This window comes from Apodemus sylvaticus, chromosome 16 (genome assembly GCF_947179515.1).
Source record: "Apodemus sylvaticus chromosome 16, mApoSyl1.1, whole genome shotgun sequence".
NCBI classification, from domain to species: domain Eukaryota; kingdom Metazoa; phylum Chordata; class Mammalia; order Rodentia; family Muridae; genus Apodemus; species Apodemus sylvaticus.
The window spans coordinates 23,313,530-23,331,623 of record NC_067487.1 but is presented as its reverse complement, the minus strand read 5'-3'; the positions used below and the strand labels follow the sequence as shown (position 1 = coordinate 23,331,623).

General features: G+C 34.6%; 1 protein-coding gene across 1 annotated transcript; it reads left to right on the top strand.

Annotated features, from left to right (window-relative positions):
• Positions 1 to 16,126: 16,126 nt before the first annotated feature.
• On the top strand, positions 16,127 to 17,394 carry LOC127666614 (2-oxoisovalerate dehydrogenase subunit beta, mitochondrial-like). Its single transcript, XM_052159548.1, has one exon. It carries the CDS (start codon positions 16,169 to 16,171, stop codon positions 17,135 to 17,137), a length of 969 nt encoding a protein of 322 aa, XP_052015508.1. The 5' UTR covers positions 16,127 to 16,168; the 3' UTR covers positions 17,138 to 17,394.
• The last annotated feature ends 700 nt before the right edge of the window (positions 17,395 to 18,094 follow it).

Below are 18,094 nucleotides of genomic sequence, written 5' to 3'. Positions count from 1 at the left end.
TTGGAACAAGTTTTTTAAAGCAATTTTCTTTAGATAGAAATTATGGTGTTCATCTACAACTGCATTAGTGAGGATCCTATAGAATTTACTTACAGACTTGTCTGGGTCACAGCTAGACCCCTTGACCATGAGTCAACCTTCAAGGCACATAGAGACAACACACACACACACACACAATTTCAATTTATATCTACTAAAATTCATGTATATGATATATCATAATATTTGAGGGATTCTTTTATCTTAGTTTTGTAAAAATATTTTCTATCATCTTGACAATAGATGTCCCTCAACAGAGGAATGGATACCAAAAATGTGGTACATTTACACAATGGAGTACTACTCAGCTATTAAAATCAATGAATTCATGAAATTCTTAGGTAAATGTTGGAACTAGAAAATATCATCTTGAGTGAGGTAACCCAATCACAAAAGAACACATATGGTATGGACTCACTGATAAGTGGATATTAACCCAGAAACTCAGAATACCCTAGATATAAGTCACAGACCACATGATACTCAAGAAGAAGGAAAATCAAAGTGTGGATACCTGGGTCCTTCTTAGAAGGTGTACAAAATAGCCATGGGAGGAAATAAAAAGTGTGGAACAGAGACAGAAGGAAAGACTATCCAGAGATTGCCCCACCTGGGGATCCATCCCATATGTAGTTGCAAAACCCAGACATTACTGTTGATGTCAACAGGCGCTTGCTGACAGTATCCTGATATAGCTGTCTCCTGAGAGTGCCTGACAAAAATAAGGCAAAGCTCTCAGTCAACTATTGAACTAAGGGTACCCAATGAAGGAGCTAGAGAAAGGACTCAAGGAGCTGAAGTGGTTTAGAGCCCTACAGAAGGAACAACAATATGAACAAACCAGTACCCCCAGAGTTGCCAGGGAGTTAAACACCAACCAAAGAATTCACATGGAGTGACCCATTTCTCCAGACACATGGGTATCAGAGGATGTCCTGGTTAGAAATCAATGAGAGGAGAGGCCCTTGGACCTGTGAAGGCTCCTTCTGCCAGTGTACAGGAATGCCAGGTCAGGGAAGTGGGAGTGGGTAGGTTAGTGAGGAGGGAGAAGGAGGATAGGATAGGAGTTTATAGAGGGGAAACCTGTAAAGAGAATAACATTTGAAATGTAAATAAAGAAAATATCTAATAAAAATAAAGTAAAAAAACATAACCAACTATAAAGGCTCCAAATATCACTTACTAATCATACCTTAAAATTACTTCTTTCATTTGTGTGACAGTTCTGGTTTTACGTTATGAATCATTTAAAACTTTAATGTTATATATTCTGTGTTCATGGATATTGAATGTCAAAGCATCAGTTATGTACATCTAATAGTATAATGATTAAAGTCATACTTATGGAAAAAGCATCGTTATGTATGAGTGTTGAGATCATTCTGACAGAACTGGCAATGCAAGCAGAGCTGTTTTGTCTGCAAAGCACTGAGCTGCAGTGCTCACTGGACTGCTGTTGGCCAAAGTCCAAGAGGCTTGAGTCAGCCAGCTGTGTCTTTAGTCATGAAAGCTGATGATACTCTATTTCTCTGAGCAAAAGGAAATTAAAAAGTTAGAAGTTCTTTTCAGCTCAAATGAAGTACATTTGGATATTTCCCAGGGGATCTTGCCTTCCTCTTGATATTAAACCTCAGAATAGACAGTGGTAATTCTTTCAGTTAGCTTGGATATGGGTTCCTTTCTACTGAGAAAAGTCACAGTGCATGATCTATATTCCTATAAAATTGAATTGGTATAAAATTTACAGGTGGATTGTGATAAGTATTTTGAAGGAAAAAAAAGGACAAATCATGTTAGGCAGTCTTCTTCAAAATAAATGCAAAATACTCTTTCTTAATTTTATTACAGATAGGTAGAGATAACTAGTGCCAAAGTGCATAGCAGTACATTAATCTTGAGAGGATGAGAGAATATATTTTATTACTTATTAAATATTAAATACCTTGTGTACGATATTTCTACTGATGATAGAAAAATGGTTTCAATGTTAACTCTTCTTGAGAGAGGATGGTTAGATAGAGCATATTCCTGGGCAGTAGAGGAGTGGTGTGTCCAGGGATAATGCAACAGGTGGTCAATAATATCCTTATTTGGAACCTACATGCCCTTTCAGAATCCCCAATCTTGAAGTAGAGTGCTAGACTTCTCACTTTTTGTTATTGGACATGTACACATAGCTAGAAACAAACATAATATTTGGGGAGAGAAGAGCCATTTTAGAGTATGTTTCATCTAAGTCATGCCAGTTTAAAAAATCCAATACAATTTTATTCCAAGTTTAACACAATATGAAATAAAATTTGAAAAATTATGTATCATTTTAACATACATTATTTAAAGAGTAAGACCAGCACTCAATATCATAGTTGTTTTTCAACTATAAATTGTTTAAGCTAATTTATTTCATATGTATATGATATTTAATTTAAAAGAATTTAACAAAATTCTTGTTCATATACTCTTGCACATTATTTAATGAAAATATGCATTTCTATTTTAGTGAAGGATATTTCTTTCCTCAATTGTTTGTAATTTATAAAAGTAAAATAGAACTCCTTTTTAATTGGTTTCATGCCAGAATTTAAAACAAGAATGTATCAAAACTATTGAAACACTTTCAGAAAATTGAAAATTAAAACCTTGAATTTTGCCATGCATTGGACAGTGTAATGGAATTCTACAAAGAAGTGCTGCATGCACAACCATGAGAGCATCGTGACCTTTTCACAGGTATCTGATGACTCTCCAGCACTTGGAATTTGAGTATCAATCTTCAACTATTGAATCTAAACCCCCTTTCCCCCCTCAAAATTCTGAGCATTGCATTTGTTCTGACCACAAGCAGAAATTCTCTTCTTTGTTCTATTTCTCAAACAATGTAATATAAGAACTATTTATATAGTTTTTATATTGAATTAAGTTATAATTAATCCACAGGTGATTTAGTATACAGAATGACATGCAAAGATATTATGCATAAAATTCACATGTTACTATCTAAAGTTGTTGAATGTTGTTTTAGTTTGGGCTTTAATGCTGTGAAGGGACACCATGAACAAGGTAATTCTTATAAAGAACATTTGCTTGGGCCTGGCTTACCAGTTCAGAGGTTCAGTCCATGATCATGATGGCATAGCAGCATCCAGGCAGACATGGCACTGGAGGACCTCAGAGTTTTACATCTTGCTCCAAATGCAAACTTGAGAAGACTTCTTCCAGGCAACTAGGAGGATGTTCCCAAATCCCACTCTCACAGTGACACACTTCCTCCAGCAAGGCCACAGCTACTCCAAAAAGGTCACACTTTCTAATAGTGCTACTCCCTGAGCCAAACATTTTCAAAACACACAAATATTTTCTACTATTCTGGTTCATTTTTCTTTATCTTATTTTGTTTTATTATTAAGATTCCTGGTTTTCTATTTGTTTATTTGTTTGTGGATTGTTGTTGCTTTTCCTAATGAAAGATAGAATGTGTGTGCACACTGTTGGCAGGGGATGTGGAAGAGTCTCAAGGAGTTGTGGAAGAGGTACCATAATCAATATATTTTATGAAAAAATCCATTTTCAATAAGAATAGGCACTTATAATAATCTAATACAATTATAGGTGACTTTTCAAAAGCAAAGCATATCTCTCAGCTGCAAAGCCAATCTGATAAAGATTTAAAGTTTTACAGGTTTAAAGAAAATAGTAATATGTGATGAAATTTAGAGCTTTAGTATCAGGGAGCAACATTTGGAAGATGACCAACCACAAAAAAAATCTCACCTCATACCTACTTTTTCAGATAGAGTAGTTAGCCAATATTCTGGATGAATCTGGCTGGGAAATTTTTCTAAAATTTCTGTGTAAATTAATATTTTTCATCACATTTTAGCTTTGGATCTTGTGAAAAATAATGTACAGAATATGCATGAATCTACCCATTATGAAATCTTCCATATTTCCCATATTTCATAATAGTTTTGATGGCCTTGGAAAATATTTCAGCATGTTGAAGTATTTGCTACAAAAATTGACGGCTTAGTATGATCCATAGAACGAACTGTAAAAGGAGAAAATCTATTTCCAAATTTCTCTTGGCTTTTACCTATGCACTATGCTACATGTGTACTCACACTCAGGACTACACAAACATACACACACACACACACACACACATACACACACACACACACACACACACATATGAATAAACATATACCCACAATAAATAAAAAGATAAATTATTTATCATTACATAATAAGGTTTTGCTCTTAATAAATGAAAAATAATTTTATTTATTTATTCCCTTTAGATCCCAATCATTGCCTCCTATAGCTCCTCTCTTCCCAGCTTCACCCTTACAAATCCCTTCTCCATTAACCCCTGACCTTTTCCTCAGAGAAGATAAAGAAACCCTGGAGTACAACCCCTCCCTGGGACATCCAGTTACCAATGGTCTAAACACAACCTCCTTAACTAAGGCCTAAATTAGGTAGTACAGTTAGTGGAAGGGGTATGGTGGCAGGCAACTGAATCAGAGACATTCTCAGCTCCAATTATTTGGGGACCCTCATGACGATCAAGCTGCAAATCTGCTATAAATGTTTATGGGGCCTAAGAACAACCTCTGTATGCTCTTTAGTTAGTAAATCAGTATGTGTGATCCCCAAAGGGACCAGGACAATTGATGCTGTCCATTTTCTTGTGTCCTTGAACACTGTAGCTCACTATATTGTATGTCCTAATCTTTCATAAGGCACCCTGAACAGTGCCTGATGTTTGGCTATAATACTTTGTTTTCATCAACTGCTGGATGAAGGCTCTCAGAAAAGAGTTATGCTAGGTTTCTGTCTGCAAGCATAGAGGAATGTTATTTATATCATTGGGAATTGACTCTCTTACATAGGGTGTGTTTCAAGTTGGGTGAGCTGTTCATTCCTTCAGACTCAGTACAGTCTTCATCCCTGTTTGCTTTTGGAGATAGGACAAACTCTGGGTTTAAGTCTTTATGGGTGGATTGATGATCCCTCAACAGAGGAATGGATACAGAAAATGTGGTATATTTACACTATGGAATACTACTCAGCTATTAAAAACAATGAATTCATGAAATTCCTAGGCAAGTGGGTGGAACTGGAGAATAACATCCTGAGGAGAACCAATCACAAAAGAACACACATGGTATGAACTCACTGATAAGTGGATTCCAATTCTAGAAGCTCAGAATACACAAGAAACAATTCACATAACAAATGATGCTTGAGAAGAAGGAAGGAGAGGCCCCTGGTCCTGGAAAGGCTCAGTGCAGTAGTGTAGGAGAATACCAAGACAGGGAAACGGGAAGGAGGTTATTGGGGAACAGGGGGAGGGAAGAGGGCTTATGGGACTTTCAGGGAGGGAGGAATCCAGGATAGGGGATATCATTTGAAATGTAAATAAAGAATATATCAAATTAAAAAAATTAAATTAAAAAAAAAAGAAAGTCCCACCTGGCTACAGGAGTTGGCCAATTCAGTATCCACGTCTGAATACTAAATGCTGGTTAGAGGATCAGCTAGGATCACCCCCATAGACTTTCTGGCACCTCTCCTCTGCCCGATCTCCAGTTATTCTAAGAGAAATCCCATCAAATAAACTTTGATGATTTATTTTCTAACTTTCATAACTATAATGATGTAGAATAAGGCAAACTTTCTGAGATATAAGATATACTAGGTAGTGATGTTTCTTATATTTTTGAGGTTCAAAAGGTCAAAAGACATAATTCATCTTTGCATGCATATAAATGATTACAAAGAAACAAAGTGATATAATCATTACACAAATATAAATGGAACATTTAATATGTTTGCTTGAGTAATTTTACCACTCAATCAGCCATATGTTTCCAAATACATTAAAATATTGTAAAATAAAGAGATATTATATATATGTATATATAAATATATTATGCATATAATTGATGGGTAGACAAAAGATGAGAGATGATAGCAAAGTAAATATATAATTCACAAATTTTTAATGGATATTGATAAAAACACAGTCATTATTATGAACAAGTATATTAGTTATTAAATGTTAAGTTTTGATGATTAATGCTACAATGTAAAAATGTATATAGTTTAGACATCTTTTACATTGAATATTGATTGTATTTCAAAATGGGATGACAGCATAAAAATTCATAACATTTTCTGAGTGCTTCAAATTGTCCACAGCATGAGATGTATAACTACACTACAGGCTAATTAACCAATTTTTTTAATTTATTAATCATTTTGTTATTTTACATTTCAAATATTATCCCCCATTGATAACATGCCATGTTGATTGATATAATTCTGCAAACTGCTATTATATCTATTTGAAAAGTGATGGAGTATGGTATAAATATGACTTTACTTATTGCAGTATATAGAAGTATATACCCTGTTTGTTTTAATTGTCTTTTGTCTCTTTGATGTCAAAATTCCCCCAAAATTGCTCTATGCCTTGTTATTTGGTAACACCATCTTCACTAAACGTCCTTTACAATATACATGCTTTTATTATCACCAAAAGTTTTATACTTTTTTGTCCTATTTTATCAATAATGTTGCTGAGATACAGTACAACCTTTCATATAACTAAATAGTCACTTCATTGAAACACTCCTTTCCTCTTATCCCTCCACTATATCTACATTGTGTATTCTTTACAAATAACTAATTGGCATTTATACAGCTTCTAATTCTGTTGACTACTCCTAAGAAGATGCTGGTTTTAAATGTGAAATGGCTTCTTGGGCTCAGTTATTTGAATGTTTGGTCTTAATTGATGAAAATATTTGGGGATGTAGAGGAACTCGGAGGAGTGAGAGACTTACTGAAGGTGGTGGTTCCACCTCCTGTTCTCTCCTGTTCTTTCTCTGGATGCAATGTTACTGCTCAGCACTTCTATGGCTTCCCCAGCTTGATGACTTGTCTCTACTGAATGATGTAATTACCCCTTAGAAATGTGCACAGAGAAAGTCCTTCCTTTAAAAAATTTCTGTCAGATTGATTAGCAAAAGTAAATAAATAAATAAAAATAAAAAGAATGAAAGAAAAAGTTGTATACAGCACACTATTATGGATAACAGATGAAAAGGGGTGAATACTAAGCTCAGATTTTTCATAAAACTAAAACATGTATGTAGAAACAATACATCCAACTATAATAACATTTTATTTTGCTATCTTTAATCTTCGTTTTCACATTAACTCTAAACTTACATTCTAGTAAGCCTCACATTTCTCAAGGGTTAAATATAGTGTATCTATTAATATAAACATAACTTCCCAATAGGAGAAGAAAGTGCAATTGTGATTTCTAATTAATGAACTGGAATTAGAGTAAATAAGAAGATTATTAACTGTTTGAAAATAATGGAAGTAAAATGTGCAAAAGCTTTTGGTAGCCATAATTAGGCTTGGATCTTTAATCATCTAATCATCTTTGAATTTTGGTTCTGACGTAAAGTAAATGACTGATTTCATTTATTATTTTAAAGTTCTTGACAAATTGGCTGTAATGTTTTTGTATTTCATGATAGATATATAATTCCAACTGAAAACTTTGACAGGGACATGGTTCACTAAAACAGGTTCAATCAGTTTTAATATAGAATAATAGTTCAGGTCTATTTCATCTGAATGAAGTGAGTCCTCAGATTTTCAAGGATGTATTCATGGACTTTAATATGTCATAAATTAAATCATCTGCATATAATTATACCAATTATTCTCACAATTAAACTACCTTACTATAAGTACCACATAATTTTAATGCATTAACGAATGACTTTGGTATCGTGTACTATAATAATGAAATTTAAATGTGATTTGCTATAAGATTTTAAAGAACACTAAAATCCTCATTCTTATAATGGGATAAGTGGTTTTACCAGCATCTTTTGTGTCACCCTTAAAAGAACAGAAATGTAACTGCTGTATTTCATTTTAAATTACATGTAGCTTGTAGAGAGCAGCATTACTTTGAGAAAGTCATGATCATTTGGTCCTACACAGTTGGGTTGTATAAATGCTACCATTAATGATGCAATATTTCATTTGTAAAATTATCTTTTATGGTGGATTAACTGATGATTAATTTCACCATAAAGGTATAATTAGTACATCTTAATATATTTTTCACCTAATCTATTTTTGCAAGTACAACAGCTGCTAGTTCCCAAATAAGGTAAGACAGAACAACACTGTATTCAGTGATTTATTTTAATTTCTTTTCTCTGACACATAAAACATAGCTTTAAATTTTATTTCTTTATCATGTTAAAATCAGTCATTTTGCATACTAGTATACCTTGATGTACCAGAGTTCCACCTGTAAAGCAGTTCAACTGAGTTACATAATGCTTTGTTAATAGTTTACTGCTGTTTCTTGTCCATTATTAAATCAAGCACTTGATATTCAAGTCTCTTCATTCCTGTTTCTACAATATTATTCATTATTAGAAAAATATTCTTCTATACATCTACTTCTTTATTGCAAAGCATGTACATCTAAATAATTTGGCATCTAAACCTTAGCTGACGAGCAAACAGTATCCTTTCCAGTATGACTTTCTCCCTTTGTTACAAGAGCAAGTCACAGCAATCTATTTCCTACTACTGTCTTACAAAATATTTTGCATCACAATTTTCAATATTATTTTAATAATTTCAAGAGGAATGAAACCAAAATAATTTAAATCCATTAGGATAGGAAAGAGATATGTATAAGTTCATTATAAAATGCCCAATGATGGAGTCAAGGATAGACATTATTCTTGTTACATACTTAGATTTTTAACTTCATTGTTCATAGCAAATCATATTCTCATGGATCATGTTTAAACACAGTTTTAATCCTGAAAAAAGTAATTGTTTTGCTTTTCAGGGATAAAGATTTTGAAAAGGAAGCATTTGTTATCCAGACACTGAAGAACTTGAGCTCTGTTTAGGCAAAAGTTTGAGTAATACGTCCTAGCATAGGAGGAAAATGGGGGTTGCAAATTAGTAATGCAACAATCACTGCTTTCTTTGTTGATCTTAGTTTTTCTTCTCCTTTGTACTTCATTCAAAAAATAGTTAAGACAATTGTTATTGTATTTGAAAACATAATAATTATTTTTTCATATTCTAGTTTCCCACAGATGTAAGTAGAAATAAGTAGTATTTGGAAGTATATACAACAAAAGCATAAAGAAATAACAATTTTAATATTAGACATATTTTAAATATAAACATTTATTAAATATAGACATTTATTAAATATAGGCATATTATAAATATAGACATTTAATATTTCCATTGCTATAATAACTGCAATGACCAAGGCAACCTATAATCAGTAGGCTTTATTTGGGCTTATGGTTCAGTAGAGGTATTATTCTGTCATGGCTGAGATATATGGAGTTAAGGAGTAGGCATGGCAGAAGGAATAGTATATCATTTCAAAGGGAAAAATGAAGAGAACTAGAAATAGAGAGACTATGAATACCAAAACCCTATCCCTATTTCTTTCTCCAGCATGGTCACATCTCATAAGCCTCCATAAATATGTCATCAACTGAACACCAAGTACTTAAATATATAAGTGTATGGAGAACATTCTTACTTATACTGCTACATTATAGGTCCTGGACTCTATGTACCTCAGGGTAATACTGTAATGTAAAATGCTTATATTCTAAATTCAAAAGCCTTTAGAGTGTTTCATAGCTTCAACCTTGCTTTGAAGTCTAGAGCCTTGCATCTTTTGAAATTCAAAACAATCTATTAATATGACGTTGTATAATAAACAAACCACATATATATTTCCAACATGTTCTGGTATAAAATATTTTTTCCAATTTGTTAGCCTGTGTCTTTTTATTGGGAAATTGATTCCATTGATATTGAGAGATATTGGTGACCAATAATTGCTAATTCATCTTATCTTATTGGTTGTAGTTGTATGTGTGTTAGTGTGTGTGTGTGTGTGTGTGTATTCAAAAAGTCATGAAGGAAAAGAGGCTAACAACTAGAGATTTAGTGGATCAAGGGAAAGACTTATTGGAAAATTGCTGGGAAGGCTTACAGGAGTGAAAAGCAGGGAAGTTAAATAATCCTGTTTCAATCAAAATTTCTTTAAATGAAAATATACATCAGTTACAAAAAGAACCATGTTGGATGAGAGGAGAAAGCTGAACTTATGTCTCAGTATAAGGATAAGAATAGACAGGAATCTTACAAGGGATCAAACCAGCAGGAAAATGACAGATTATCAATTACTGCAAAGGAAGGAAAATCAATCTTCCTCTGGTGTGTGTTAAGTGCATTTTGTTGTTTGTACATGGTTAGAAGTTATGTAAGTAGAATATAGATAAAGCAAAACTATTCTTAAATAATAATTTGTGAATTACAATGCATAATACCAAATGATCCAATTGTCAAACCCAGGGAATTATAGCTATGATATCATAGATATAATGAGTGAATGCTGATGTATATAAAGAGAAGAGTAGCTGAATGCAGTGTTTCTGAATATACCATATGCTTGAATCATGGATCATGGATAATTGCCTGGAAATAGAAGAAATAGCAAAATTGTGCATTACCTTATGCTTTCTGAATGCTTTAATCAACAATACTTCCTGTTTACTTCTTAACCTAGGTTTTTGCTGAAAATATTTGGAATTTTTTGGTGTGTGACTGAAATGCTTCAATTTATGCTTTTCTTGTCTCTCATGACTTTTGCCCTTTGTTTTTATCTTCAAACACTTTCTTCCCTTGAGAACTTTCTTGTTCTGGGTGGCCTCATGAGTTACTTGGCAGTGGCAGATTTTCTTGTATTTCTCCCTGTCTATAATTCTCAGAATAACACTAGAATGTCATAAATATGAAGTATCATGAAAAAGGCAGGAGTTCCTGAGGGCAACTTGAACTTTATTCTTTCTCATGGTTGTAGAATATCCTTAGAAACAGTGCACTTTGATTGATGCGGTTCCTTGAATATGTATAATCAGATGCTTGTAGATAGTCAAGACTCCATCTGATTAAGGAATTTTCTTGACTTTGGGGGATGGGTTAAAATAGATCTTGGACTAATAGCTGACTAAGGATTCATTTTTAACTTGCTCTCTGTATTAAAATTATCTATAATAAATCCCTCTCATTAATAGCCCAGACTATTTGTTGGCATAGTGATGATCTATTCTTTCCCAAATGCAGTGAAAATCTGCAAAGATTTTGATTATTAAGGCAAATTTATAGCTGTGTTTGACCTTCTCACTTTACTATAAATTCCAGCTACAAAGTCCATTTTTAAATTGAGTATAATGTAAATTTGCTGAATATTAGCTCATGACCATTCTTCTGAGGGCAGAGGAAATCCTATTATTCTACTGAACCCAAAAAGAAAGAAAATTAACCAAACAAAAATATGGATGAAAACATATGTAGTCATGTTTCCTTCCAGATTTGAAGAAACATAATTAGGAATCATGAAAAAATTATAATTAGAAATATAAATATAATCTCCTTATTGGTTGTCTCTCTGCTATCACTAATAATTGAAGTCTGAAATATGATGGATAATTAAAATTTGGATGGTATTGGTGTCGCCTATGTTTTTCTATCTGTCATTTATCTGTTGGTCTTGCTAGCTAGCTAGCTTGCAATCCATCATCTATCTATGCATCCTCTATCAATATATTTAACTATCTGCCATATATATGTATATATGTACATATATATTATATGTATGTCTTTCTCTTTAACTATATCTATATATAAGTGTACACATATATGTACATACACATACATGCACACATATGCATACAAACATATATATATGTATATACATACATATACATGTAATTATACACACATATATACATACATTTATTCATATATATACACATTTACATGTGCACACACTTACACATATGTACAAACATATATTCATATTACACATTTATATGTGCACTCACATACACATATACACATATACATATATACACATCTATATGTATATATAAACATACATACATGCATATATACATATAGCATAAATATATACATACACATATATACATGTAGCCATATAAGCATATATACACATATTCATATATTATTATTATGCCTGTATCACTTGTACTACTTTCATGAATTGTGCTTTGCTTCTACAATTTTCAATTAAATTCTTCTCTCTCTCTCTCTCTCTCTCTCTCTCTTTCTCATAAACACACACATATACACACACAAAGACACACATATACACAGAGCAAATGTAAGGGAAAGGACAATGTATAAAAAGAATGTATCTGGTTAATCAATATTTTTAAATATAGATGACTTTTCAAATGCAGAATTAGCTTTACCTCTTAGGAATGACTGATATTTCCACATCATTAGCCCTGAATCCAACACTCTAATTCAAATATAACTGTTGTTAAAATACAGTATGTAATATTTTTGCTTTCTTGAGCCTATAAAAATGTGCAAACATCGAAGCCTTGGGGACTTAGCTACAAAATCTTATTACATTTTTCCTGTGGCAAAAGAAGAAGCCATCAATTCTGAAATTGTTTCAGTTAGTAATTGACTTTTAGCATTTTGGCTGTGTGTTCCTGTAGTTACTGGCATGACACAATATTTAGAAAACATTACAATAGTTCACAGAATTGGCCATTCTTCAAAATTGGTTTTCTAAGTACTTCAATTGTTTAATATTAAAGGATAAGTCTACATTTGACTGGAGAAATTATAGTAGCTTATATCTAAAAATGAAAATAGCCAAAATATCAGTAATTTTTTTCAAGTTTCAATAAAAATTGTTAAAATGTGGTATAATAAATTCTCACAGAATACATTTACAATTAGCATTATATAAAACAAATTTCATATGTAATGGTATTAATACATATTTTTCATTTGCCATATATCAATTTCAAGAAATATTTCGGTATCCTACATTAATATTCATATTTTTGAACATGGGTCATTTCTTACATTTTGAGCAGGGGACTTCATACCAATCCATCAAATCCTTGAGCTTCTTTATTTACCAAATTTTCATTGAAAATATTTTAGTTCTTCCTTACCTCATTCACTTTTAATTTCAGTACTGTTGATCTATGAGTTGAACACAGATACATATTTCAGATCCAGGCCTTAAATTTCCTACTAGGCCAAATGTATTTATGTTGATGATCTCCAACAGCTGCATGTTGCATTGTCTGTGGTTTCTGGGAAGTCTCCCGTGGGAAGTCCAAAGAGTGCATATTGTTGTGATCTAGACTGCTGTGCTGAAAATAATGTCCCTCCTGCAAATGTTTCTGCCACAGGAGTGTTAGTGTTCACAACATACAAACACACACACACACACACACACACACACACACACACACATACCACTTAAATAGACACTTCCAATTTTTTAAATTCTGTTTGTCTTCATTCATCCATTCTTGAGTAATTCAAAATAATTAACTGATACCTCAATCCCACTCAATCGCCTATATTCTATTACCTTTCCATACCCTGCCTCTTGAGTTTCATTGTTTCCTATGCTGTGAGTAGCAGCCCCTGGAAGGAACTGGAGTGTAACCTTTTTTATTAATGAGCTTTAAAAACACAGTCTGAGAAAACAGACAGATTCTTCAGGAGAAAAAGAATATAGATTTTTACCACCCTTCATACAAATGATGAATGAACATCCTGAGCTTTTTCTGTAAGACAGATAGAAGAGAAGAACCAGTCCCCCTCCCTGCAGTGGAACTGCATCAAAGATGCCACCACTCATGACAAATGACTTCGGTGTTCACTGTATTAGCACCAATGATATTTAAAATATTTTGTTGAGCATACCCATATGCAGACACTATGAAAAGAACAAACATAAAAAACCAAAATATATCCCAGCTCTTTGAACATATATTTTTAGCCCACTGATTAATGACAGATTTTTTGTAGTTCAGCTTTTTAAGACATCTGAGAAAAATTTAAAAACTTGTATTAATATTTGAAATTTTTTCTATCAGAAACATGGAAATCATAACCCCATTTTACATAGAAATAAGATGGTGTGTTTGAAAATAATGTAGGTAGAGAAACAATACTTCTACTTGGTAGTTAAAGAAAAGTCTTTTAGTCATTTTCTATGGTTCATTTATATACTTTAACCATGTACTTAATTACTTGAAGGTAAAATTAAAATGGAAGTACCATTTAAATATAAAAAAAACAAAAGAAATCATTTGTTACATCTTGTTATATGTTCCAAATACTCAAAGCATTATTTATAGTAACAATATTTCTCAAATACATCCTGTTCAAACTTATAAAGTTAATGGATTTGATTTACATAACATTTTATAAGTTAAATAAGAAAAAGCTAAGGGTTTTACTTTTTATTAGAAATCAGAGGGTTAATTTCTTATGTACCAAGTAAAAGCCCACTTACGTTTATGTGTCTGCCAAGAGAGTGGAAATTTATGAATAGTGTGTGAAATACTGATGTAGAATTTAATATGATGCATACACTGTTAGAAAATTGATGTAGGCTGAAAAATAACCATTAGTTTATATTTATTGCTTTTAGGTGTGCTTCACTTCCTAATATGAATTTTTCTTGTTTCTTCCCAATGGATTAGGAGGGGAATCGATATTAGTTGCAACTCTTACCACAATTGATCAATATTCTAAAATATGTAAGATCTACCGAGTTGTTCCAATAGAAATGTAGATAACAATTACATAAAGGTGTAGATCACTATGAGCATGAAATCAAGGCTTTAACATCTAATTCAAGAAGATACCTATCTATTTCAGCAGGTTATTAAATGTGGGAAGGGAAAGGTGGTACCTTTGAAAGAAGAAGGTCTATATATGCAAATATTAAATGAGCTCTTATACTGGACCTAAGGTTTGGACAAATCATGTCTGAATCTACAGGGGTCTGTTACAATAATAGGTTTCTTGGACCTGACCATCAATGAAAACCGGTAAAAATAGTTTTAAATGCCAAATCAAGTTTTTATAGCATTGACAATAATCATTAAGCCTGTTTTACATTTTATTTTATACTACCAGATTTTGCTGTTGTTAAAGGTCATGGTTAAAGTTCAAATTGCCTGTTCAGGAGCATTTTTATTTTACTCTCTTTTCACAGATTCTTCTCTGGGTATTTGTGTCTCCATTTTCTGGATTTTGTTTCTATCGTATTAACCATTTCTGAGATTCTGTACTCTGCTGATTGACTTTCATTTGTAGTGAATTATTGATGCAGGATATCTCTTCTCTTTTCAATAAATAGCCAAATGTATCTTTATAGATTCATGTACAGTATACAGTGAAGGACTCTAAAGAAGGTATTTCTCTTGGACTCCAGCTATATTATTTCTGCTTGCAGATATCTGTAAAATTGTGTAAATTAAAGAAAGAATTTTCCCTAACTATAACTATCAGATGCTATATTGTACCATTTATTTTACAACTTAATTCTATGTGAATATGCTATGTCTATGAGTAGACACTGACATTGTGTGGCTGGGGACTGCCTCCTGCATCCCATTTTCTACTTCCTTTTAGCAGGATATGACAGACTGTGGTATGACCATACAGACCTCTTCTCAGAGAGTTAGTCAGAGCATACAGTGTGAGACGTCAGGATAAATGGTTTCCTAGTTGCTGATACATGTTTATAAAGTGTGTTTCATTGGTAATGATTTGTTCCTGTGCAGTTGTAAGCACATTACAAATACAGTTTCTTTTTTTTTAAATTTTTTTATTCGATATAATTTATTTACATTTCAAGTGATTTCCCCTTTTCTAGCCCCCCCCCACTCCCCGAAAGTCCCACAAGCCCCCTTCTCTTCCCCTGTCCTCCCTCCCACCCCTTCCCAGTTCCCCGTTCTGGTTTTGCCGAATACTGTTTCACTGAGTCTTTCCAGAACCAGGGGCCACTCCTCCTTTCTTCTTGTACCTCATTTGATGTGTGGATTATGTTTTGGGTATTCCAGTTTTCTAGGTTAATAACCACTTATTAGTGAGTGGTTTATTTATTTATTATTTATTAGTGAGTGGGACTTTCCAGCCCGACCCAGAGTCCCTGCAGTATGGACAAACTCAGAAAATGAACCTCTTCCAGTCAATAACAAGTGCCTTGGATAACTCATTGGCCAAAGACCCCACTGCAGTAATATTTGGTGAAGATGTTGCCTTTGGTGGAGTCTTCCGATGCACTGTTGGGTTACGAGACAAATATGGTAAAGATAGAGTGTTTAACACCCCGCTGTGTGAACAAGGAATTGTCGGATTTGGCATTGGCATCGCGGTCACTGGTGCTACGGCTATTGCAGAAATCCAGTTTGCTGACTACATTTTCCCAGCTTTTGATCAGATTGTCAATGAAGCCGCCAAGTATCGCTACCGCTCAGGCGATCTTTTCAACTGCGGGAGCCTCACCATCCGGGCCCCGTGGGGTTGTGTGGGCCATAGAGCTCTCTACCATTCTCAGAGTCCTGAAGCCTTTTTTGCCCATTGCCCAGGAATCAACGTGGTTATACCCAGAAACCCTTTCCAGGCCAAGGGACTTCTCTTGTCATGCATAGAATATAAAAATCCATGTATATTTTTTGAACCTAAAATACTTTACCGGGCAGCAGTGGAACAGGTCCCAGTAGAACCCTACAAGATCCCCTTGTCTCAGGCTGAAGTCATCCAGGAGGGCAGCGATGTGACTCTGGTTGCCTGGGGTACTGAGGTTCATGTCATCCGGGAGGTGGCTTCCATGGCCCATGAAAAGCTTGGAGTGTCGTGTGAAGTCATCGATCTGCGGACGATTGTGCCTTGGGATGTGGATACAGTTGGCAAGTCTGTGATCAAAACCGGGCGACTGATGATTAGCCACGAGGCTCCCCTGACTGGAGGCTTTGCATCTGAGATCAGCTCCACAGTCCAGGAAGAATGTTTCTTGAACCTAGAGGCCCCAATATCTAGAGTATGTGGATATGACACCCCGTTTCCTCACATCTTTGAGCTCTTTTATATCCCAGACAAATGGAAGTGCTACGATGCCCTTCGCAAGATGATCAACTATTGACGACCGAGAAAACCAGGAAGATGATGACTAGATATGGAAATATTTTTTTCTGAAACCTTTTTATATTTCCTTCTACTTCTTTCTACTTACATATAGTTTTGTGAAACGCGCTATCACGGATACTGGCTGACGAGCTGCGAATTCCTCATGTTAATATAAATGGATTGAGTGCATGGGAGTGATGCTTTACAGAGCACATGGGCAGCGATGTTAAGACCGTTTCATGACTATAAATATCGGGTGGTGTTGTATTCAATAAAGCCACGTCACATCGCCAAAAAAAAAAAAAAAATACAGTTTCTTGTGTAGTGTCATCCCATACCATTTTCTTACTACAGGTTATACCATACCAACGTTATGTCTTACAATGTTGATTTATTTATCTTTTCAACAATAGCAAGGATTTTCATGTATATAAAAATCTTTCTTAGGGCCATCAGCAGTGGAACCAAGCTGACAGGGTCCAGGCAGACCCTGCGCCCACCATCACTGGCCATCGCTGGCCAGCATTTACGGCACCTTTCACCATGCAGAAGCCACCTCAGAACTCTGCCTCCCGCCAGTCAGTTACGAGAGACTGGCCTCCATCTTGGTTCTCGGATGCCAGAGAGATCAGACAGACTGAGGTACGCAACTACAACCCGAGACCAACATCGAGGGGGTCTAAGCCTGACTGGCGTTGGCCTGCACCCAGACCCTGGGCTGGTCGGGAGGCCCCCGGTATGCAAACCCGGCCAGGAGGTTGTTTGCCCAGGCCAGCTCGCAAGCGTGCGGGCGCTGCCTCCATTTTGCCTACTGGAAGCCAGAGAGTCCTAGCAGGCAAAACTGGCTAACAGGCTAGCCCGAGGCTGACATAGCTGGGGTCTAAGATGGTCAGGCCCTGGACTGCCCCCAGGCCCTGGGCTGCTCCGTGGGCCATTTGTGTGCCGACCTGGCCAGGAGGTTGTTAGCCCAGCA